The sequence below is a fragment of the Dipodomys spectabilis genome, unplaced genomic scaffold (assembly GCF_019054845.1).
Source record: "Dipodomys spectabilis isolate Male_0828 unplaced genomic scaffold, ASM1905484v1 ptg000067l, whole genome shotgun sequence".
In the NCBI taxonomy this organism is placed as follows: Eukaryota; Metazoa; Chordata; class Mammalia; order Rodentia; family Heteromyidae; genus Dipodomys; species Dipodomys spectabilis.
Genome location: NW_024870744.1, coordinates 8,589,073 through 8,611,224, shown reverse-complemented (window position 1 = coordinate 8,611,224; position 22,152 = coordinate 8,589,073). Strand labels below are relative to the sequence as shown.

The 22,152-nt window shown below is 61.2% G+C and overlaps 1 protein-coding gene and 2 non-coding genes across 5 annotated transcripts; 2 read left to right on the top strand and 1 right to left on the bottom strand.

The window, feature by feature from the left end:
• Window positions 1-1,491: 1,491 nt before the first annotated feature.
• On the top strand, window positions 1,492-1,623 carry LOC122109090. Its single transcript, XR_006147667.1, has one exon. It is a non-coding gene; the product is annotated as a small nucleolar RNA SNORA17 (small nucleolar RNA).
• Window positions 1,624-2,520: 897 nt separating this feature from the next.
• Window positions 2,521-2,658, top strand: LOC122109089. Its single transcript, XR_006147666.1, has one exon. It is a non-coding gene; the product is annotated as a small nucleolar RNA SNORA43 (small nucleolar RNA).
• A 1,124-nt stretch (window positions 2,659-3,782) lies between these two features.
• Window positions 3,783-12,012, bottom strand: Dipk1b (divergent protein kinase domain 1B). Of its 3 annotated transcripts, none has more exons than XM_042681118.1 (5): window positions 11,796-12,012; window positions 6,911-7,048; window positions 5,149-5,256; window positions 4,895-5,056; window positions 3,783-4,588 (listed from the first exon to the last, which is right to left on the bottom strand). In XM_042681118.1, exons 1-5 carry the CDS (start codon window positions 11,856-11,858, stop codon window positions 3,932-3,934), a joined length of 1,128 nt encoding a protein of 375 aa, XP_042537052.1. In that variant the 5' UTR covers window positions 11,859-12,012; the 3' UTR covers window positions 3,783-3,931. The 3 variants fall into 3 exon arrangements, with proteins under 3 accessions (XP_042537052.1, XP_042537050.1, XP_042537051.1); XM_042681116.1 differs by having other exon boundaries at window positions 3,783-4,744; window positions 11,796-12,010; XM_042681117.1 differs by having other exon boundaries at window positions 3,783-4,744; window positions 6,911-7,045; window positions 11,796-12,010.
• Between the last annotated feature and the right edge of the window lie 10,140 nt (window positions 12,013-22,152).

Sequence of the window (22,152 nt, the reverse complement as noted above, 5' to 3'; positions counted from 1 at the left end):
CGTGTGCGCTCCCCGGGTGCGCTGCCCGTGTGCTGCGCGGGTCCGGGCGGCCGGGGCGCTCCCCGTGTGCGCTCCCCGTGTGCGCTGCGGGTCCGGGCGGCCGGGGCGCTCCCCGTGTGCGCTCCCCGGGTGCGCTGCCCGTGTGCTGCGCGGGTCCGGGCGGCCGGGGCGCTCCCCGTGTGCGCTGCCCGTGTGCTGCGCGGGTCCGGGCGGCCGGGGCGCTGCCCGTGTGCGCTGCCCGTGTGCTGCGCGGGTCCGGGCGGCCGGGGCGCTGCCCGTGTGCGCTGCCCGTGTGCTGCGCGGGTCCGGGCGGCCGGGGCGCTGCCCGTGTGCGCTGCGGGTCCGGGCGGCCGGGGCGCTCCCCGTGTGCGCTGCCCGGGTGCGCTGCCCGTGTGCGCTGCGGGTCCGGGCGGCCGGGGCGCTGCCCGTGTGCGCTGCCCGTGTGCTGCGCGGGTCCGGGCGGCCGGGGCGCTGCCCGTGTGCGCTGCGGGTCCGGGCGGCCGGGGCGCTCCCCGTGTGCGCTGCCCGGGTGCGCTGCCCGTGTGCGCTGCGGGTCCGGGCGGCCGGGGCGCTGCCCGTGTGCGCTGCCCGTGTGCTGCGCGGGTCCGGGCGGCCGGGGCGCTGCCCGTGTGCGCTGCCCGGGTGCGCTGCGGGTCCGGGCGGCCGGGGCGCTGCCCGTGTGCGCTGCGGGTCCGGGCGGCCGGGGCGCTGCCCGTGTGCGCTGCCCGGGTGCGCTGGGGGTCCGGGCGGCCGGGGCGCTGCCCGTGTGCGCTGCCCGTGTGCGCTGCCCGGGTGCGCTGGGGGTCCGGGCGGCCGGGGCGCTGCCCGTGTGCGCTGCCCGTGTGCGGCGCGGGTCCGGGCGGCCGGGGCGCTCCCCGTGTGCGCTGCCCGTGTGCGGCGCGGGTCCGGGCGGCCGGGGCGCTCCCCGTGTGCGCTGCCCGTGTGCGGCGCGGGTCCGGGCGGCCGGGGCGCTCCCCGTGTGCGCTGCCCGGGTGCGGCGCGGGCCCGGGCGGTCGGCGGGCTTGCAGGGCTTGGCACGCTCTCGACCCGCCACTTGAGCCACAGCGCCGCGCACAGCTTTTCGCTCGTTCATTGGAGGTAATCACCCTGTTTTTGGTCAGTCGTGGGGCTTGAACTCGGGGCCTGGGCGCTGTCCCTCAGCTCTTCAGCTCAAGGCGAGTGCTCTACCACTCCACTTCCGGTTTTCTAGGGATTAATTGGAGATAAGTCTCACGGACCTTCCTGCCGGGGCTGGCTTTGAACCACGATCCTCAGATCTCAACCTCCTAAGAGACTTTTTTGCCCCATCCTGCATCAGCTGAGATTCCAGACATGACCGAGCAGCCCTCTGGGACCGTTTGCAGGGTCCCACTGTGGACTAGCCTTGACCTGTGCGGAATTTTCAGAGGAAACTAGGCATCTGTAAGGAGATGGCGATGCTGACATCGTGGGTAAGCTGGTGTTTGAAAGCATGGGTGACTTCACCGTAATGCTGCCCCTAGAGGCGTTGCAGGTGTGGCTGCCGTGTCACACGTGTGTCCACAGGTGGCAGAGAGCAGAGAGGCTATGTCTACGCTCAGTGTTCTAACCTGTGAACATCTGAATGATTAGTAGCCTGACACCTGATTGTGTGTCCACGCTGCAGTCGCCAGAAGAGGTGAAAGAACTTTTACTTATGCGTTGACTTGCTGAAAATAGTAGCCTGCAGGGTTCACTCCCTGAGAAAGCAGGGCGTGATCAGCCCCACTCTGACCAGGCTGTTCCAAGGGTAATAGGGCAAGTTCCTTTCTCTAGGAAGGTAGTAGTCACACTGCTGAGTGTTAGGTTTTTAAAAAGAGGTGGCCGAGTAAGAACTGCACCACGCACGTGGTATTCAGGTAAGGGGTAGGTTTATTCAGTAGACCTGCTGGGACCAGGCAAGGTTGGCACTCCACGCGGCTGGCAAAAGGAAAAAAAAAGGGCGGTCTGGCCGCGGTTTAGGCCTTATATAGGGTAGGGGGTGGGGAAGGGTGTGTCCAGGTAAAGGGAAGTGGGATCAGGTGGGAGAAAGGTGTGGCCACATCAGGTTAAGATGTGACCTCAGCGGATGCGGATGTGACCTCTTCCAGGTATCCCAGTTGCCTAGGTAACGCAGGTACTGGGTGAGGTCTGTTCGCCGTCCAGGAATGGACCTTACACTGAGCACTGCCAAGGCAGTGAGCTGCGGACTTTGTAATCTTCCAGTGACCATCAGGAATGGTGGTTCTGCCCCCACCACAGTTAAAAAATGAGGATTTGTGAGATTGTCCTAATGTTTTATGAGGTGGAGAGGTGCGGCCGTGGTTCCAGCTATTCACCCTCCGCAGGAGCGTGTCCCGTGAAGAAGAGTGCTGTACCCTGACTGGCTGTTCTCTATTTCAGGGAGAAAGGTGATTATGCCTGCTTACAGTGCAAGTCAAGGCCAAAATGGTGGCCACCAGCTGGCCTACTCCAGGTGAGAAGAGGCTGGCTGCGGCTGGTATGAGCAACTGCCCTGCAGATGCTGTCCCGCACGCGCCAGCACCACAGGCACGGCTGCCATGCTGCACCTGTGACGTCGGGGCAAAGAGCAAGTGGCTATTTCTACGCTCAGTGTTCAGAAGCCAGTGAGCACTAAGAATGGTTTATAGCCTAACATTTCACAGCCAAAATGGAAGCATGGGATGGGATGTGGCATAGCTTGGTGTGGTTAGGGGAGGCATGAGAAAACACCTGGCAGCATAACTGCTGGGGGAAGGGGGGGGACCCTTGAGATGTGGAGCAGAGTGCACAAAGAATTGCTCACAGCCAGGCCTTGTCCTAGGACTGAATCACCTGAAAAGTTACTTCCTGGTTCCAGAAAAGCCCTGGTCTGGTCCGTGCTTGGCTTGCTAGCTCATAGTGGCTACTTCAGCCACTTCCCCAGGCTAGCACTTTGTTGCCTAGGCTTGGCTTTCAGATTTCAGACTCCTGAACAGCCAGGATTACAGGCCTGAGCCACAGATGGCCAACCATCATCTCTTTTCATTTTCCAGAGATGATGCAGGGACGCCCTGCCGCTGGTTTCTGCTGTTGTGGCCAAGTCCCGTTCGCCAGTTCCGAGTGCCTCCGGGATGAACTTGGATTTGTGTGCTGGCGTGTAAAGGATACATTGCCCTTTGCTCTCAGTTCCTGGTATGATTGCCACTGGCTAGCTGCCCTTGTTGGCTTGGGTAGCTGGGGTCACAGGAATACACTACGCCACTAGCTGGACCCCTGGGTGCAAAGCATACTGTCTTTGGCTGTTTCCTGCATGGTGAAGTTTATGTCCCAGTTATTAAAAGATGTTTGTTTATGTGGATGTTGCCTTTTTTTTCCCCCTGGGTCTGGAGCCTGAACTCTGGGTGCTGTCCCTGAGCTCTGCTCAAGGCTTAGCACGCTACTCTGCCCCTTGGAGGCACAGTGCCACTTCCAGTTTTCTAGAAGTTAACGAGTGTGGACTGCCTGGGCTGGCTTTGAAACAGGGTCTTCAGATCTTAGACCACCTGAATAGTTAAGTGTCAGGTATCTAAATACCTCCCCTTTCTGGAATACCTTTGTCTTGCTCAGTCCACCATTACTTGAAGCCTGGTCACTACTTTAGGCTCCAGAGGTAGAAAGGAGCACTTAGTTGACATACAACCCCTTAATTGGCTCTCTAGTGGGGTGAGAGGAAAGCTGGCTTCTGGGCCTGTGGTCTGCATTTGCTGTGTTCCCTGCTAAGCACTTGGGACTCTGGGGGGGTCCAGCGCTCCACATGCCATGTGTCACATAAAAGTGGTTTATTTACATGAGTTCTAAGTGAGGTCCCCTCCCAACTGGAGCTTGCCTCCTGCTGCTGCTGACAGACCACGGGGTTCCAGGAGCCCTGGTCCTGGCACGGGTGAGGAGTGGTGGAGGGCGGGGCATCCAGGCGTCAGGAATACTTGGTGTTAGAGATCTTCTTCCAGAGCAGGGTCTTGAGGTGGCTGAGCACGAGCGAGTGGTGGGCCTCCACCTGGCTGGCCAGCCCGCTCAGCGTGGTGCAGGTGCGCAGCTGCTTGCCCAGCTCCTCGCTGAGATCAGCAGGCGCGCCCGGCAGCAGATAGTCTCGCAGCAGCTCGCACACCTTGGCCAGGTTGGGCTGGATGAGGTCACCCTTGCACTGCCTCATGAGCCTGTCACATGGTGCCCGGCAGTCCCGCCCATAGGTACAGTCCGAGCTCTGCTCACAGTGGCGACCCTGCAGGAAGCGCCGCACAGTGGCTTCAGGTGCCACCTGCTGCAGGTCAGCCATCTTGAAGTCATAGGTGGCCGTGTAGGCCACATTGGCGAGTGTGGTCTCGCACATGTAGAAGGAGCCATATGCGCCATGGAAGAGCTCCTCCACAAACTCCAGGAGGCCGATGGCAATCTTGGCGCGCCAGGGCCAAGCAGGACTGAACCACTGCTGGATGGCTCTGTGCAGGGCAGAGGGCAGCATTGCATGCAGGGCTGGTGGCAGTGTGGTCCCGTGCCAGGAGCCATGGGGGGTGCCCTCGGTAAGGTAGAGGTCCCCACAGTAGCCCAGCAGCTGAGAGGCATGCTCCTTCTCCTGCAGGGAGAGCAGCAGCAGGAACTCGTTTCGCTGCAGCAGAGCCCACACGGACTTGGCCTCAGCCAGGGACACCCTGCTGTCCTTGTTGAAGTCAGCCATGAGGAGGACCTGGCCCACAAGCGCTGGGAGGGAGGGCAGGTCTCCCAGGTTCGCCTGGCACCAGAACCCAAAAAGAAGGCAGGTGTTGGGAGCTGCAGGAGCACAGGCCCTCATGCATGCTTGTCAGCAGCTGAAGCTCCAGGGGCTTGCACGTCCCTGGACACATCACAGCCCAACCAGACCCACACACCCAAGCCCACTGACCTTCAGGAAGCTGAGGGTCATCTCCCGGAACTCCTTGATGGAGGTGCCCCTGGTGGGCTTGTCAAACAGCACCAGCTCCCGCCGAGGGGTCTGGGGGTTCAAGGATTCCTTGATGCCACACTTGATGGTCACCTCCTTGTCCTGCCAAAGTCCACTATACACCTGGACAAGACGAGAAGGTACTCCAGCTAAGTGATCCCTCCCACTGCAATGTGGCCACACCCAGGCCCGCCCGGCCCTGCCCGGCCCTGCACCTGCCACTCTGGAGCCGAGGACAAGCAGGTTCTCCATTCCACCCTGTTGAGCTCACACAGGTCCCGGCAGATGGAGCCAGAGATGATGCCCTTGTGGTACTGGTCACACTGAAAAGACAGGTGCCCACTGTGGTCACTCCCCCCGGGGCCCCAGAGCAGGGGGCCAACCGGCAAGGCTAAGCTGCCATGGGTGGATGTGAGAGTGGGCACTTTGGCCCACAGCTGGTCACACTTGCCAGTCTGCCCCAGCACCCACTGCCCAGTTCTGAGTCCTGGCACACGCAGAATGGGCCTGGCTGCTGCCAGTGACACAGCTGACCCAGCGTCCCTGTGTCCCAGCTCCTGAGGGCGCTGCCTGGCCTTTGAAGCTGATCCAGAGGCCTTGCCACCTGACAGGCCTTCCAGGCCAGGCTTTTGTTTTTTTGTTTTTTTTGGCTTGGGCACTGTCCCTCAGCTCTCCAGCTGTAGACGAGCGCTCTATCACTTGAGCCTCAGCCCCACTTCCAGCTTTTTCTGCTTATGTGGTGCTAAGGAATCGAACCCAGGACCTCATGCGTGTAAGGCAAGCATTCTACCACTGAGCTGCCTTCCCAACCCTTCTAGCCCAGGCTTTAAGTGAGCCTGTCTCAGAACTAGAGGTCCCCTCCAAGAGACTGGACCACGGTCTTCAGTGAAAGCGTGGGCCTGCTAGAGGGACCTTGATCATGGACATCTAGACCTCAGGATGACAGAAGTACGGGGGGCTGGGGCTGAGCCTGAGGTCACCACCAACGGCTCGGCTCTGGAGTCCAGAGTGGCTGGAGGTTCCCAGGCAGCTCCTCAGCACAGCGGCTCAGCAAGTGTCAGGTCACTCCACCCATCCTCAGACCAAGGTCTGGCTCAGCCCACCCTAGACTGAAGTAAGACAGCAACCCCACAGTGCGGACCTGGTCCTGCGGTTGCTGTGGTGCACTGCCACAGGCCCCTTTCTTGGCCCATGCTGAGAAGGTAACTAACTTCTAGCTCCTCAGGGCTGCTGGTGACAGACGCCCTCCCAGGGCCCACAATTCCTCCTCTGTCCAGGCTACCCAACTAGCCAGACTCCTGAGACCCTCCTGGGGGCATGGAATCTGGCAGTCCCTGATCCTCATGAGCATCACTGCTGCTATGGAGCCAGGCCTGGGGGGATGGGGGAGAGGCTGAGCACACCACCACCACTCTGGGTGTAGGAACCAGAGCTGAGCCAGGAGGAAGTGGCGGTCCAGTGGCAGCAGGAAATGATACTGGCTCTTCATTTGCAAGCCTGCCTTCTGGGCCAGGCCCTTCCCTAGAGGTCAGCGCTGGTTACAGGCCTTCCACACGACAGCCTGAGCCCCAGCAACCCAAGGCCGCCTGCGGGAAGAAGTCACCATAGCCACCCAGGCGGGGGGCGTCTCCCCTCCCCACTGTCCAAGGGCACCATGTCCATCCTGGGGAGGGAATGGCAAGTCTGCACAGAGGTGGGGCAGGCAGCTCCTCGCGTCCTCACCTACAGACTGGAACGGGGTGGGGTCCACGCCCCAGGGCCAGCCTTCAGGAGGGGGTGTCACCCCCACATCCACAGACACCAACAAGCAGCTCCGTGCTACTTCCACACAGGCTCCTGGGTGTACAGCCTCATGGGACAGCCCCAACCTGGCACTGCCTCCCTGGGAGGAGGCGCCCCGCTACGGCAGCCTTGCCCCCTCCTGCTTCCCTTCACCCCCACCTCACCTGCCACATCCCCAGCCCCAGGCAGACTTACAATCATCACCTGGCAGACGTGGCCGCGGCAGAGCTCCGAGTAGGATGAATAGTGCACATAGACCATCCAGCTGCCCGCGAAGATGCCCAGCCAGATAAGCAGGGCATACCTGACCCTGAGGCCTGGGAGCCGGCCCTGCTGGGGGAGACACCACCTGAGGACCCTCAAGATGGGCTGCCCCAGCTCAGTACCCGCTCACTGGCCGTCCCGGCCGTCCCCTCTGCTCGTTGGCCATGTTGGCACACACCAGGGTCAGTCTGCAGCCAGATTCTTGTGAGCAGGTACAAACTTTAAAAGGCCTAGTGCCAGCGGTAACGCCTGTAATCCTGGTGATGCAGGAGGCTGAAATCGGAGAACTGCAGTTCAAAGTCAGCCCAGGAAGGAAAGCCCAAGAGACTCTTCAATTAATCACCAAAAAGCTGAAGTAGAGCTGTGGCTCAAGCTGTAAAGCTCCAGCCATAGGCAAAAAAAAGCTCATGGACAGTACCCAGGCTCGGAGTTCAATCCCCAAAACCAGCATGTGCACACACATGCATGCACACACATTCCTTGTACCAACCCTCATTCCCTAACACTTCCTGGTACAAGGTCAAGTGAGCTGCTGAGCTGCCAGGCTGGGGGTCATGTGGCCACCCAGGTCTGTGTAAGGCAGGAAGTCCCAGCTGATCCAAGACCAGCAGGAGAACCTGTTGTGGAGGGCCAGCCCTAGCCCAGCATGCCCAGTGAAGCAGTAACGGACACAGACTTGTACCCTGAGTAGTTTTGGTTTTGGTTTGGTTTTTGGTTTGTCAGTCCTGGGGCTTGAACTCAAGGCCTGGGCACTGTCTCTGAGCTTCTTTGGCTCAAGGCTAGCACTCTACCACTTGAGCCACAGCGCCACTTCTGGCCTTCTCTGTGTATGTGGTGCTGAGGAAGTAAGCCCAGGCTCCATGCGTGCTAGGCAGACACTCATCACTGAGCCATGTTCCCAGTCTACCCCAGGTTTGTTTGTTATTTCCTTTTTTTTTTTTTCCCCCGGTCATGGGGCTTGAACTCTGGGCCTGGGCGCTGCCCCTCAGCTCTTCAGCTCAAGGCTAGCGCTCTACCACTTGAGCCACAGCGCCACTTCCGGTTTTGCGATGGTTTATTATAAGTCTCACAGACCTTCTTGCCCAGGCTGGCTTTGAACCATGATCCTTCGATCTCAGCCTCCTTAGTAGCTAGGATTACAGGCGTGAGCCACCAGCGGCCAGCCACCCCAAGTTCTTGACAGCAGCAAGAGCTAGGCAGTCAGGTGTCCAGGCAGCACAGGCAACGTCCCCCACAGCGGGGAGCAGGGCTCGGCAGCAGGCAGGAGAAAAAGTCTGACACCTGCTCCAGCAGCAGTGGGCCTTGAGGCTGAGCTGAGCCAGAAGGAGAAGTCCTGCGGGAGTCTACTTCGGTCCCCAGGGACACCAAATCCATCCAGGCAGGAAGTCAGGGTCCGTGCTGGGGGCAGGGGACCGTGGGGGGGGGGGGCCGCATTTAAGAGGACAGTGAATGTTGGGAAGGTGAGAGGTCTGCGGATGGACAGTGGTGACGCCTGTACAACACTGCACATGTGCTTAATGCACCAAATTCATGAAGAGGACACAGGGATACATGCTTGTAATTCCAGACCTCAGGAGGCTGAAGAAGAGCAAGAGTTAAGAGACCAGTCTAAGTTATCTGCCAACATTGTGTCTCAAGCACACATACAAACAGGTGTCTCTCCCTTGTGACCTGAGGGAAACTGAGGCCAAGGGCACTGTGGGGTGTTTAGAGCTGGCTGGCAGTGGAGACTGGCCTTGAGGTTTTCCAGTCAAGAAGCCTCATCAGTAGGCAGGATTGCTGGGCCAAGGGGTCCCAGCACCCCACAGGAGACCTACTGCTAGTTACTTCCTGTCCATCAGCTGCCAGAGAGGCTGCCCACGGGGCCAGCCAGCACTGGGCCACGGGCACGCCCTCCCTGCCCTGATTTTTACTCAGAGCTGGGATGGGAGCTCCTGCAGAGAATGAGGCCACAGGCTCTTGGCTGGCCTCCCTCTGCTCCCCAGGAGGAGCAGCGTCGGGGGACCCTAGAGCCTCAGAGCAGCAGCCTGGGCCTAGGATTCTCGGCTGGGGAGCAGGCTCTGCTAGTCCTCAGCCAGGGTTGGGCCTCTGCCCTAAACTCTGGGCTGTTTCTGTCAGGTGAAGGTTCTGAAGGTGAAGGACAGGTTTCTGTCTTTAGGGAAAACCAGAATGTGGAGAAGCAGGCGGTGGGCACGGGGCGGTGGGCGCGGGGTGCTGCTGTGGCGAGACAAGGTGGTGGACTCAGAGCTTCACCAACTGTGGGCCTGGGCCTGCAGAAGAGGGCAGGCCCTGGGCTGAGCCCTGAGGGAACTGAGCCAGGCTGGACAGGGGGACCCAGAACTGGGGATCGCCCGCTAGGGCCACCCCAGAGACCCTGAGCCAAGCCCTTCCGTGGGTCTCAGGCCAGCTGTCTCTGTCTCATGTGGGTTTTTCCCAGGGAAGTCACTGGGCCTCGGCGGGTCCCCAAGCGGGGTCCCAGCCCAGGGCAGCCCAGGTCGGGCTGGGGGCAGGCGGAGAAGCCAGGGTCTAGTCCCACCGGCTCTGGAGAGCAGGAAGGTGCCGCTCTGGGGGCGCCCGAGGACACCAACAGCACAGCAGGCCCTGTGTCCAGGAGGCTGTTTCCAAGCGGAGAAACTGAGGCTCAAGGTACACCTCAGCCGGCCGCGCGGGGAGCGGTGCAGACCTCGCCGCTCTCAGGGTCTGGGCCAGTCCAGTCCGGGTCAGCCTCACCGGTCCGCGGGGCCGGACAGAGAGAGGGCCGCAGCCCGCCTCCACGCCCACCTCTCCCCGGAAAGGGGACGGGGATGGAGGCGGCCGGGGCAGCACCCAAGCCCGGAGCCAGGGAGGAGCAGGGCTGGGGGGGGAGGGGGGAAGGGGGAGGTCGGAGGGGGGAGGAGGGGGAAGGAGGGGGGAGGAGGGGGAAGGAAGGGAGGAGGACAGGGGGAGAGGGAAGGAGGGAGGGAGGGGTCGGGGTCAGAGGGGAGGAAGGAGGGAGGGAGGGGTCGGAGGGGGGGAGGAGGGGGAAGGAGGGAGGGAGGGGTCAGAGGGGGGAGGAGGAGGGAGGAGGAGGGAGGGGGAGGGAGGGGGAGGGAGGGAGGGGTCGGAGGGGGGAGGAGGAGGGAGGGGGAGGGAGGGAGGGATCGGAGGCGGAGAGGGGGAGGGGGTTGAGGGGAAGGGGGTTGGGGGAGGGGGTTGGGGGCAGGGGGTTGGGGGGAGGGGGTTGGGGGCAGGGGGTTGGGGGAGGGGCTGGGGGGAGGGGGTTGGGAGCAGGGGGTTGGGGGAGGAGGCTGGGGGGCGGGGTTGGGGGCAGGGGGTTGGAGGGGAGGGGGTTGGGGGAGGAGGTTGGGGGCAGGGGGTTGGGGGGAGGGGCTGGGGGAGGGGGTTGGGGGCAGGGGGTTGGGGGGAGGGGGTTGGAGGGGAGGGGGTTGGGGGAGGGGGTTGGGGGCAGGGGGTTGGAGGGGAGGGGGTTGGGGGAGGAGGTTGGGGGGCAGGGGGTTGGGGGAGGGGGTTGGGGGCAGGGGGTTGGAGGGGAGGGGGTTGGGGGCAGGGGGTTGGGGGGAGGGGGTTGGGGGCAGGGGGTTGGGGGAGGGGCTGGGGGGAGGGGGTTGGGAGCAGGGGGTTGGGGGAGGGGGCTGGGGGGCGGGGTTGGGGGCAGGGGGTTGGGGGGGAGGGGGTTGGGGGCAGGGGGTTGGAGGGGAGGGGGTTGGGGGAGGAGGTTGGGGGCAGGGGGTTGGGGGGAGGGGCTGGGGGAGGGGGTTGGGGGCAGGGGGTTGGGGGAGGGGGTTGGAGGGGAGGGGGTTGGGGGAGGGGGTTGGGGGCAGGGGGTTGGGGGAGGAGGTTGGGGGGCAGGGGGTTGGGGGAGGGGGTTGGGGGCAGGGGGTTGGAGGGGAGGGGGTTGGGGGCAGGGGGTTGGGGGCAGGGGGTTGGGGGGAGGGGCTGGAGGGAGGGGTTGGGGGGAGGGGGTTGGGGGCAGGGGGTTGGGGGGAGGGGCTGGGGGCAGGGGGTTGGGGGCAGGGGGTTGGGGGCAGGGGGTTGGGGGAGGAGGTTGGGGGGAGGGGTTGGGGGAGGGGCTGGAGGGAGGGGTTGGGGGGAGGGGGTTGGGGGCAGGGGGCTGGGGGGAGGGGGTTGGGGGCAGAGGGTCGGAGGGGGGAGGAGGTTGGGGAGCAGGGGGTTGGGGGAGGGGCTGGGGGGAGGGGTTGGGGGCAGGGGGTTGGGGGAGGGGTTGGGGGGAGGGGCTGGGGGGAGGGGTTGGGGGAGGGGGTTGGGGGGAGGAGGTTGGGGGGAGGGGTTGGGGGCAGGGGGTTGGGGGGAGGGGTTGGGGGCAGGGGGTTGGGGGGAGGGGTTGGGGGAGGGGCTGGGGGGAGGGGTTGGGGGCAGGGGGTTGGGGGGAGGGGTTGGGGGCAGGGGGTTGGGGGGAGGGGTTGGGGGAGGGGCTGGGGGGAGGGGTTGGGGGCAGGGGGTTGGGGGGAGGGGTTGGGGGGGAGGGGTTGGGGGGCAGGGGGTTGGGGGGGAGGGGGTTGGGGGGAGGGGCTGGGGGGAGGGGGCTGGAGGGGCGGGCCGGAGGGGGCGCGGGCGCCCGCGGGCCGGTGACCGGGCCAAGGTCGCCGGGGCCGGGGTCGCGGGATGGCCGGGGCGGGCGCGCCGGGCCCGGGCTCCGGCAGGGAGGCCAGCCGCGTCTCCGGGCGGCGCGGGGAGGACGGCCGTGTGCGGGGCCGCCGCCCGCCTCCGCAGCCCGCCACCGGCGCCCCGCACGGGCCCCGCGCCGCCCGCCGGCGCAGACCTCCGCCCCGGCGCGGGGCCCGCGCTCGCCGCCTACCTGCGGGCCCTTGGCGAAGGGGCAGAGGAGCACCAGGTGCGCCAGGCGCCGCAGCCGCCGCATGATGGCCCCGGCCGGGGCTGCGCGGGCCCCGCGGCTCGGCTCAGCCTCAGCCCCGGCCCGGCCCGCAACCGCCACCGCTAGCTCGCCATGCGGGCCGCGCGCCCCCGGCCCGCGTTAAAGGCGAGGGCGCGCGCCTTTCTGACGGCCGACCGCGGCGTGCCGGAGGGAAGATGGGCGCGCGCGGGCGGAGCGGGGGCGCGCGCGGGCGGAGTCGGCGCGGGGCGGAGCCGTCGTGGCCACGCCCCTCGACGCCCGCGCGCGCAGCTGGGATGCGTGGGACCCTGGTGCCGCGGGGCGGGAGTGCGGGGCTCGCGGGTGCGGGGCCCGCGCGCCTGCTGCTCCCTTCCGGGACTGCTTCGCCGGGGTCCACCGCCGACCCGAGCCTCTCCGTCCCGGGGACCGGCACCGCCGCTCTGCCCGCCCAGCGCCGCCGCGCCGCGGGGAGAGCCCGGCCCCCCTTCCCGCCCCGCCGCCCGGCCCCGCACGCACCCCCTCGGGGGGCGCCCGCTTTCCGCGTGGGTCGTCGGGAGGGCAGTGGCCGTGCGTTCCAGGTGTCCATTCCCCGTGGCTGAAGCCCTGCAGGACGTTGCGGACCACGTGGTCAGGCCTTGTGTGCTGTGGAAGCGGGAGCCGGTCCCCGCGGGCGTCTGTCCCCGCGGGCGTCTGTCCTGGGCGTCTGTCCCGGGCGCCTGCCCCCCTGGGTGCCTGTCCTGCGCGCCTATCCCCGCGGGTGTCTGTCCCCGCGGGCGTCTGTCCCCGCGGGCGTCTGTCCTGGGCGTCCGTCCCCGCTTGGCTTTGCTGTGGTGAAAGTGTGGCCGTCCCAGAGCTGGAGAGGACAAGAAAATGATGGAGGGCGAGTGACACGGAGTGCGAGGTGTCCGCGTGGGAGGGCGAGGGGACGGCGGCGGACATGCACGTGAGGAAACTTACTAAAAGACGCTGGCAAGAGGGGCTGGGGGAGACTGGGCAGGAGAGTGATTGGCAGGCTGCGCTGACTGCATTCGGATAATGTGCTGGGGGGGGGGGGGGGGTCCCAGGGAAGTGAGGCAGGCTCTAGTGTGATGAGGAGTGGTCCCAGCAGAAGGGAGCCGCAGGAGGGCCGGGACGTGGTGGAGGAGAGGGGAGGGCCGTGCTTTATGAGCAAACACAGAGAGGCTTGCTGAAATGGCTGTAAGGGAGGGACTGTCACTCACACCTGTGATCCTAGCTACTCAGTGTAAGGGATGAGGCTGAGATCTGAAGATCATGGTTCAAAACCAGCCTAGGAAGGAAAGTCCATGAGACTCCTCTCTCCAATTAGCCACCAAAAAGCCAGAAGAGGAGCTCTGGCTCAAGTGATAGAGTGCTGCCCTTCAGCATAGAAAGTTCAGATCAGTGCCCAGGCCCTGGCCTGGAGCTCCAGGACTGGCACACACGTAAGTCTTTTTTAGCCATCCCAGACAGTGTTAGGCAGTCTGCTCAGGGTGGCCATTTGGACTCCCTCGTGAGTACAAAATGAACACCTTCTCTTTACAAGTGTTGTCAAAGACGAATTCAGTGTAAGGGTCTCACAGTCAGAAGACCAGGTGAAATAGAAAAGATGCACCGACAAGCCAGCAGGAGAGATAGCTTTTATAGGCAGAGGAAGGTGATGGGAGCTGAAATGAACGCAAAGCAGGCTGGCCTTTTCAAAACCACCTTGCTTGTAAGTTCAGGATAGAGACCCAACCAGCAGGAAATAACAGCCACCTTACTCACCTCCAGCCCTTCAGAGAAAGTTCATTATCATGCTAGATCTTTCATCTTGATTTCTTGGAAGGTTAGCGGGATGGTTTAGGTTTGGTGGAAAGGTGGCACAGGTGCCTTTCTTTTGGCTTTTCATCTGGCCTGTGGAAGGCTGTCTGAAACAAATGGTCTCCTGGGGTTTGTTTGGTGGTTATTTTGTTTTGTTTGTACTGGAGTTTGAACTGAGGGCCTCATGCTCTTTTTTGGGGGGGGTGGTCCGGTCGTGGGGCCTGAACTCTGGGCCTGGGCACTGTCCCTCAGCTCTTCAGCTCAAGGCTAGCGCTCTGCCACTTGAGCCACAGCGCCACTTCCGGCTTTGTTCTTTTTGCTTATGTGGTCCTGGGGAATCGAACCCAGGGCCTCATGCATGCAAGGCAAGTGCTCTACCACTGAGCCACCTTCCCAGCCCAGGCCTCATGCTCTTGCTTAGCTTTTTGCTCAAGGCTGGTGTTCTACCACTTGACGATTACCTCTGGTACTGGTTAGTTTTTGTTGTTGTTGTTTTGCTTTTTATTTGGAGGTAAAAGTCTCGCAGATTTGTCTACCTGGGCTAGCTTCAAACTCAGATCCTCAGATCTCAGTCTCCTGAATAGTTAGGATTAAGAGATGAGACACACACACACACACACACACACACACACACACACACACGTACACACACGTGCACCTAGGTGCCAGTCCACGGGATTGAACTCAGACACTGGGCACTGCTCCTTAGCTTTTTCACTTTAGCCCTTTACACTTGAGCCACAGCGCCGCTTCCAGCTTTTTGGTGGTTAATTGGAGTTAAGAGTCTCACAGATTTAACTACCCAGGCTGGCTTTGAACCAGCTTCACCAGGCAACTCTCACTTTCTTGGCTTCCCTGCCTCCCCTCTTCCAGCTCTGTGCGGATGGGTGTGGGTGTTTCCAGGTGCGCCTTTCTGGCAGGGGAGAGAAGTGAGTCCCCGGTGCCCGCGTGGGAACACGCTGTGAAGCTGCCCAGACCAGGAGAGGCCGCCTGGGGCTCTCCCCAGAGAAGTCACTGTGCTTCCCTTGGTGAGGAAAGAATGTGGAAAGCCAGTTGTTTCTCCGGGGATGCCAGGGAAACCCTGAGTCCCGCCTGCCCCAGCCCTGCCACAGCCGCGCCTCCTCTGGGGTGGCTAACGAGTGCTTAGTCTACGTTAAGACTTCTACTTGGGGCGGAAAAACTCTGGGCCGGTTCTCACCAAACGGAGACACCTGTGCCTCCTGCGGGCCAAGGCAGAGGCGGGACACCCACTTACAGCCGTGGGGTGGCGACCTTGTGCACACGAAGTTCTGCCAAGTCACGATCCCCCACTGCCCCGAGAGCAGCGCACTGTCCTTCCCGTGAACACCTCCCATGATCTCAGAGCACAGAAAGCCGAATGTCACTGACTTTCCGCCTGGGTTGGCTTCAAATCCATCCTCAGATCTCAGTAGCTGGGATTACAGGTGTGAGCCACCGGTACCTAGCTCCCTGAGATTTTTTTGCTCAGGGCTAGTGCCCTACCACTTTGAGCCACAGTTCCACGTCTGGTTTAGGGCTAATTAACTGGATATAAAAGTCTCGCCAGGCACCTGTGGCTCATGCCTGTAATTCTACCTACTCAGGAGGCTGAGATCTGAGGGTCGCAGTTCAAAGCCAGCCCAGGCAAGAAAGTCTGTGAAATTCTCATCCAATAAATCACTAGAAAACTGGAAGTGGCGCTGTGGCTCAAGTGGTAGAGCGCTCACCTTGAGTTGAAGAGATCAGGGACAGCGCCCTGGCCCAAAGTTCAAGCCCCACGATTTAAAAAAAAAAAAGGCTCACAGACTTTCCTGCCCTGTCTAGCTTCAAACTGGTATCACCAAGTCTCAGCCTCCTGAGTAGGATTACAGGCAAGAGCCACAGGGCCTGGCTGAGCTTTAGGCTTGAATAATGGAAGTATTAGGGCAGTGGTCTGATAGTCAAAGGTGTGGTCTGATTATTTTATATCTCTGGATTCAGGCCTGGGCAGGCTGGGGAGGGAAGGGGGTCCCCGCAGCTTTGAATGGGTCAGATGATGTTTACCCAGCACTCTTGTCCTGCCGGTATCCAAGGTCACTTCAAGGTGACTTCAGAGACTGACAGAGAAGGACTCAGCTGGTACCTGAGGCTTTTCTCCTGCTTCATGAGCCAAGGAGACACTTTGTAGAAAAAGCAGTTTCTAATACCTGCCATATCACCACAGGAATGCTCAGTGAATGTTTTAAAACAGCAGTGGGAAGGTTGGAGGCGTGGCTCAAATGGTAGAGTACTAGCCAATGAACGCCTCAGGTACGGAGTTCAAGTCCTAGTCTTAGACTTTAAAAAAGAAGAAGAGGGAAGAGGATGAGGATGGAGGAGGTGGATGAAGGAGGAGGATGGAGGAGGAACAAGGAGGAAGAATAGAAATAAACTTTACTGGGATTTGACCCCAGGGCCTCCGCTTGCTAGGCAGGTGCTCTACCACTTCAGCCACACCCCCAGTGCTTGACGGGGGTCTGGAGCTTTATCTCAGGGCGTGGGACTGCCCCCTTCACCCTCCTTGGTTGGTGGCAGGGCCGCAGTGACAGGGAGGACTGCAGAGCGAGTCCTCACACTGGGATTTCCACTCTCAAACAGCAGTGTCCCAGGTCCCAGCAGCAGCACCTCGGACAGCACCTGGGGCCGGGGTGTGTGGGGTCACAGCCGAGGGCGGAGCAGGGGGTGGCAGGAAAGTGCCATGTGGTGGGGGCCGGCACGGTGTCCCCGCAGGTGACTTCCCAGGAGGGCAGCCGCCCCAGGGAGACACCTCCTCACGCAGGCTCTCACAATGGGACTTTACTTGGAAAATGGTCTTTGCAAGAGGCCAGAAGACAGAAACTCGAGTGTGGCAGGTTCCTGCGAGCGTGGATCAGTTCTCCTGGGTGCACCCTGCGTCTGCAGCATCTACTGTCCCACGCAGGATCTCCCAAAAACCGATTGGCCGGGGGGGGGGGGGGGGTGAACTCCGGACCCTGTGCTCTTGTTTGGCTCTTTGCTCAAGCTTGGCACTCCACCACTGGAGCCACAGTTACATTTATTTGGTTCATCGGCGATAAGAGTCTCACAGACTTTCTTGCCTGAACGGTGATCTTCAGATCTCAGCCCCCTGAGTCACCAGGATTACAGGTGTGAGTCCTGGACCTCCCTTTTCCTTTCTGTCTTGCCATGCTGGGATTGACCCAGGGCCTCAGGCATGCCACGCCCCAACCCACAGTTTTGCCCTTTGCCTTGCTCTCACAAACTCCTGTGTCTCGGGGGGATGGAACTGATAAAAGGGGTGTGGGGGGGCAGGTGCCTGTGGCTCACGCCTGTCATCCTAGCTGCTCAGGAGGCTGAGATCTGAGGATCGTGGTTCAAAGCCAGCCTGAGCAGGAAAGTCCATAAGATTCTTATCTCCAATAAACCACCAGAAAGTTGGAAGTGGCGCTGTAGCTCAAGTGGTAGAGCGCTCGCCTTGAGCTGAAGAGCTGAGGGACAGCGCCCAGGCCCAGAGTTCAAGCCCCATGACCGACAAAAAAAGAAAAAAAGAAATGTACTCAGTACCTTACTTACTCGTAACTGTAGCCCCTCTGTACAGCACCTTCACAACAAAATAAAGTATACATATAATTATTTTGTCGGTTGTGGGGCTTGAACTGTGGACCTAGGCACTGTCCCTCAGCTCTTCAGTTTAAGGCTAGTGCTCTACCACTTGTGCCACAGCACCACTTCCAGCTTTTTCTCCTTATGTGGTGCTGAGGAATCAAACCCAGGACCTCATGTATGCATGGCAAGCACTCTACCACTGAGCCACCTTCCCAGCCAAAATAAAGTATAATAGATACAAATTAAAAAGGTGGCCACCACCTGGCAGTTTGGCCCCAGTAGCTTTAGTGAACATAGGCTGTGCGGAGACCCAAGCCCACAAGACCTTCCAGAGAGACGCTTCCATCTCTTCATGTACTCATTGTACAGTACTGGCACTTGAACTCATGGCTATACCTACACTTCTGTTTCTTTCTTTTTGTCAGTCATGGGTCTTGAACTCTGGGCCTGGGTGCTGTCCCGGAGCAGTTTGGCTCAAAGCTAAGGCTCTGCCACTTGAGCCACAGTGCCACTTCTGGTTTTCTGGTGGTTTGTTGGAGATAAGAGTCTCACGGAATTTCCTGCCCAGGCTGGCTTTGAACCATGATCCTCAGATCTCAGCCTCCAAAGTAGCTAGGATTACAGGTGTGAGCCACCGGGGTGTGAGCCACCGGCGCCTGGCTCACTTATGTTTCTTTGCTGGTTAATTGACGATAAGAATCTCAAGAACTTCCCTGCCTGCCGGGAGCTGGCTTCTGACCTCGATCTTTAAATCTCAATCTCCTGAGTAGCTAGGATGACAGGTGTGAGTCCTTAGCTGTTTCTGTGTCTTCTAAAATGGGCACTGGGGTTGAAGATTACTACTATCCTGGCACCAGTGCAGTCATAGAACCTAGACTTTGGTTTCCACAGGAATAGGCCAGACCTGAGAGGCATGCTGCGGCCCTGGCCTCAGCACACAGGACAGCCACGAAGGAAGAATGCCAGGATATCTGGTCACGTGGCTCACATCTGCCATGATCTGATGATCATGGTTCAGAGCCAATCTAGGTCAGGAAGTCTGTGGGACCCTTATCTCCAGTTAACCACCAAAAAGCCAGAAGTGGGACTATGGCTCAAATGGTAGAGTGCCAGCCTTGAGCAAAAGAAGCTGAGGGAAGGAGTTTAGCCAGTCCTGGGGCTTGAACTTTGGGCCTGGGCTTGTCTCCAAGCTTCTTTTGCTCAAGGCTAACACTCTACCACTTGAGCTACTGCCCCACTTCCAGCTTTTTCTGAATAGTTTATTAGAGATAAGAATCTCACAGACTTTGCTGCCCTGGCTAGCTTGCAGCTGTAATCCTCAGATCTCAGCCTCCTGAGTAGCGCCAATTACAGGCTGTAAGCCACTAGTGCCCCGTGGAAAGATACTCGTAGGGGAGGAATACAAAGGCACCATACACATGTCCCTCTGTTCATACAAAAGACTATTTATTGAAATGAACTGGAAATGGAAACAAGAGGGCTTTTTTCCTAATTGCTGTTTTTGTTTTCTTTTTGTCTTGTCTTTGGGAGGGGAATGGGAGGCACAAAATGGAAGGACAAAGAGTGGACAAATGCAGCAGTGGTACTCAGTGGACACTAGGTTGAAAATGAACCATACAACCTGTGGGTGGGGACAAGAGGGAAAACCTGGGAGAGAGCTAGGGAAGGGGTAAGGTTGTCCAAAAAGAAATGTACTCTTGACCTGAATTATAACTGTAAGCCCTGTACATCACTGAGGCGCAGTGCCTAGGCCCTGGGTTCAAGCTCCAGGACTGGTGCACACGCCCATGTGCATGTGCACACAGACACACACACACAGTGCCAAAATACAAACAACCAAGAAATGACCGTGCAACCTGAAGGAGGAGAGAGGGGAGAACGGAGGGAAGGCTGGGATCTTGGCCAGAGCCAGCTGATCTGGGGCTGATTCTCACGTGTGCCAGCCTGTGGGCCCTGGGAGCAGCTCCTCCTGGCCGGTCTGCCTGGAGGGAGGGCTGTGCCAACCCGTGGCGCCTCTGAGCGCCAACTGCACAGGATGGGGAACCCCAAGAAGGAAATGGGGTGCCTGCAGGGGCAGAGGCAAGAGGCCCTTGCAGCTCCTCTGCCCCAAACCCAGCGCACTGTAAACCACGGGCACCATCTGTGAAGCTCTTCTCTTTGGGCAGAGCTGCTGGGCACCATCTCATCCAGCACGAGACTGGCGCCCAGAGTCAGAGACCAGGCCCCATGGGTGGGACGGCCAGCCAAGGCAGGGCCACACGATGCCAAGCTCTGGCCTCACCCGACTCCTGGGTGGAGACTGTGGACCCAGCGCCCGTGTGGCCCACAAAGCCGTGGGTAGGTAGGTGGGCGAAGCGGAGGGCTGTGGGGAAAGCTATTGTGCCTGCAGTACTTGTCCCGTGCAGGAGGGGGCAGTGCAACCTAGCCCTTGGCAGAGGCCGGGCCATGAGGGGAAAGAGACGCCCTTGCCAGGTGAATAAAATCTAAGAAGGCTACACTACTGTGCGGGATGCACTTAGGCTCCAACAGTCATGAAATAAAATAATCTGAAATTCAGACCCACCCAGTAACAGGTTTGTTAAATGCAGCAAGCCTGCCTGGACGCTGCCAGCGGAGGGGCGGCTCCCTGTGGTCAGCGGGCGATTCAGGCCAGGTCCCAGGGTGACCGGACCTTAAGCCGGGACTTGGGGTGGGGGGCAGCAGGGAGGAGGCCTGGTCCACGGCCTCCCCCAGGGCTTGTGGCTGCCCCTGACACCAGCACGGAGCACCCTGGCCGCTGGGCACTCTGGCTGCAGTCCCCAGGCCAGGGCCAGTCCTCCTGGGATCTGCTGGGTTTACAAGCGGCAGGCGCGGTCACTACCGCCGCTGGGGGGACGCTTGCCCAAGCTGGGGACGACTCTCACTCTCCACGAGTGTGCCCCTGCGCACGCATGGGCACGGGCAGGAGCCTGCGCACCTCCACCCGGGCGTGGGGGCAAAGAGGAAAACGGGGGAGGGGGGATGGGAGTGCTGTTCCCTCAGAGAGGCGCCCTGGGAGCCCCTTCCCTTCCCTGCGCTCTTCCTTTACTCCTCTCCTCCACCCCTTCTCTCTATCCCTCATTCACCCCTTTCCTACTCATTTCCCCCTCCACTTCTTCCCTCCACCCCTCCTCCCTCTCATTTCCCCCTTCCCTCCACCCCTCTTCATCCCCTTCTCCCTCCCCTTCACCCCTTCCCTCCACCCCTGCTCCCTCACCTTCTCCCCTTCCCTCTACCCTTTCCCGCCCCTTCACCCCTTCCCTCCAGCCCTCCTCCATCCCCTTCTCCCCTTCTCCCCTTCCCTCCACCCTGTCCCTCCACGCTTTCCCTCTACCCCTTCTTCACCCCTTCTCTCCACCCCTTCTTCCCTCTACCCCTCCTCCACCCCCTCCCCTTCCCTGCACCCTTTCCCTTCTTCACCCCTTCCCTCCACCCTTCTTCCCTCCATCCCTCCTCCACTCCTTCTCTCCATCCCTTCCTCCATCCTTCTGGCTCGGACCTCATCACTCCCTTCCCCCATCTTGTGCCTCCTTCTTCCCTTTGTTTCTTTGCCAAAACATTGGGAAATACCTGCTGTGCCCCAAGAGCAGAGGACAGCTCTGGGGAGCCAGGCCTGGGAGAAGAGGGAGGGAGCCACCCCCTCCCCCCTCCCCCCTCCCCCCCCAGCCCAGGCCTGGCCTGGCTTTCTTTCAGGGACACCAGGCCCACTCTGCTCTCTTCTGGAATTCTTGGGAGGCTAGCGCAGGGAGGGGTCCACATCCCAGAAATGCACCTCCAGCCCTGGAAAGGGGAGCCAGGTGCCACTGGGACCCACGGCGCGGACAGTGTGCCCTGTCTTTTCTTCCTAGCGCAGCCAGTCTTGCTCCAGCAAGAGCCTTGTCCTCCCTCCCACAGGACAGTGGCCTGCTGGGCTGGAAGCCTGGCCCTCAGCCTGCTACTTGCTGTGTTGCTGGGAACCTGTGTTGCTAGTGGGATCACCTAGGAAATTGAGAAACTGCCCTTACACTGAGCCCATGCAGGGGCCAGCTCAGGCCAGTGCTGGGGCAGCACAAGCTGCCCCGCCTCCTCCCTGCACCAGAGGGAGGGGCTCCTGGGCTGGGGAGGCTGAGACACCACTCTGGCAGGGTGGGGCAGTGGGCAGCAGCCCAAATGCAGACCCAGGCCCTCCCTGTCCTTGCTCGGCCCCCACCACAGGGGGACAGGCTGGGTGACCAGACTGTGGCAAAGAGCTTCATAGGCTTCTGCAAACCTGGCCAGGGCAGGTGGGAAGCTGGGGAGGGGTGGAATGCGGGCCACACAGGGAAATGAGTCTGATCCAAGCTCAGCCTTCTGGGGCCTACGCCTCATTCAAGAAGGCCTTGGGGCAAGTGGCCCCGCCTCCTGGCTCAGGTGGGTCTGCTCCCGCCTGCCTGCCTGGGGCTGGCCAGCACAGCTGGCAGTGCTGGGGACGCCAGCTGGGCCAGAGGTCAGGTAGCACACAGCCTGCCTGCCGGTCATCACGGCCTCACACCACCAGCTGGGCTCACACATTGAAGCCAAGATGGACACTGAGGCTGCCCAGGACCCATGGCAGGCTGGGCTGACTTCAGCTGACCTCTGGACCAAGCCATTCTTGCAGGCTGGGGTCCCGGGGCGTCCCCTTGTCCTTCAGGGCCTTCTTTCCCCATGTGAGCCAGCCCTCAGGTCCTCCTGACGTGAGGAGCAGGAAGCTCTTGGCCTCTGACACCTGTCAGTTCCCACCCTCACCCTAGCCCCAGCAGCCCTGGGTGGGGTGGAGCTTCTGGGGTAGGGGCTGGCTCCTGCAGACAGGCCTCTGGGCCTGCAGTCTGCCCCCCCCCCCCCCCAGCCCAGGCCTCTGGCTCCTGCTCCTCCTTGGGATCCTGTGTGATCTCTGAGCCTG